The sequence below is a fragment of the Anoplolepis gracilipes genome, unplaced genomic scaffold (genome assembly GCF_047496725.1).
Source record: "Anoplolepis gracilipes unplaced genomic scaffold, ASM4749672v1 Contig26, whole genome shotgun sequence".
Taxonomy (NCBI): domain Eukaryota; kingdom Metazoa; phylum Arthropoda; class Insecta; order Hymenoptera; family Formicidae; genus Anoplolepis; species Anoplolepis gracilipes.
Window position 1 is genome coordinate 114,110 of NW_027328677.1, and position 1,082 is coordinate 115,191.

Sequence of the window (1,082 nt, forward strand, 5' to 3'; positions counted from 1 at the left end):
AACCACTGAACAGAGATCACGGCGCAGCGTGTCCCACGCCGGACACTTCTCCAGCGTGTGCCGCGCCGTGTCTCTTACCTCCTCACAATGGTGGCAGGCCGTGGTACCTTCCTTGCCGATTCGACACAGGTACTCACCAAAGCACCCATGCCCGGTGAGCACCTGTGTCATCCTAAAGGATACCTCACCTCGGGCCCTGTCTAACCATTCTTGTAGACAGGGCCGGACGGCCTCAACGCGGGTTCTTTAACCCGCAGTCTTCGGGTCAGATAGGTGGGCACTCCATCTCTCCACCATAGACCGCTGGGCGTGGATCTGGATGGTCTTCTTGACCCTGGCTGGTAGAGGGCTATGACCCCTCCTGAGCCCCCTTTCCCAATTATACCGCTCCGCGTACATTGCGGCCAGGAACTCCAAGGGGGGCGAACCCGCCAGGACCGTGGCCGCCGTATGGGACACCGTGCGGTAGGCCCTTATCACCCTCACGGCCATGCTGCGCTGTATGCGTCGGAACTTGTCCTTTGCATAACGCATGGCCGCGAGATCCGTCGCCCATATTGGGCATTCATACAGGGCTACTGCATTTACGGTGCCCATGTATATACGGCGGACTCGACCATCCGGTCCCCCAAGGTTTGGCAGGAGCCTACCCAACGCCGTGGAGAAGCGCTTCACCTTGGGGCAAGGACATTGAAGTGGTGTCCAAACTTCCACTCGCCGTCCAGTAGGAGACCGAGATATTTAAGCCGGTTCCCCACCGAGATAGAAGTACCTCCCACCCGGATATGAGTCCTTGGCGGTTTCCCAGAGGATTTACTGTGAAAGTAAAGAGCCTCGGTTTTTTGAGCCGCCACTCTAAGACCCATACCAGTGATGTTTTGTACCACGGCTGCCACCGCTGTTTCGGCCTTGGCTGCTGTATCCCCCAGCTGCTCCCCGCGGCCAGCACTAATGTGTCGTCTGCATAGCAGATGGCGTGGCAGCCACGAGGGAGAGGAAGGCAAAGGACTCGGTTGTATGTGAGATTCCACAGTAGGGGAGCTAAGACTGACCCCTGCGGAACCCCGCATCGAATTTCCCGT

At 58.3% G+C, this 1,082-nt stretch overlaps 1 protein-coding gene across 1 annotated transcript; it reads right to left on the minus strand.

Annotated features, from left to right (window-relative positions):
- Nucleotides 1–246: 246 nt before the first annotated feature.
- On the minus strand, nucleotides 247–597 carry LOC140675982 (uncharacterized). Its single transcript, XM_072910568.1, has one exon. It carries the CDS (start codon nucleotides 595–597, stop codon nucleotides 247–249), a length of 351 nt encoding a protein of 116 aa, XP_072766669.1.
- Between the last annotated feature and the right edge of the window lie 485 nt (nucleotides 598–1,082).

What these genes read in the sequence shown, in the direction of transcription:
- LOC140675982 (XM_072910568.1), bottom strand. Translation starts at nt 597, where the DNA reads ATGGGCACCGTAAATGCAGTAGCCCTGTATGAATGCCCAATATGGGCG.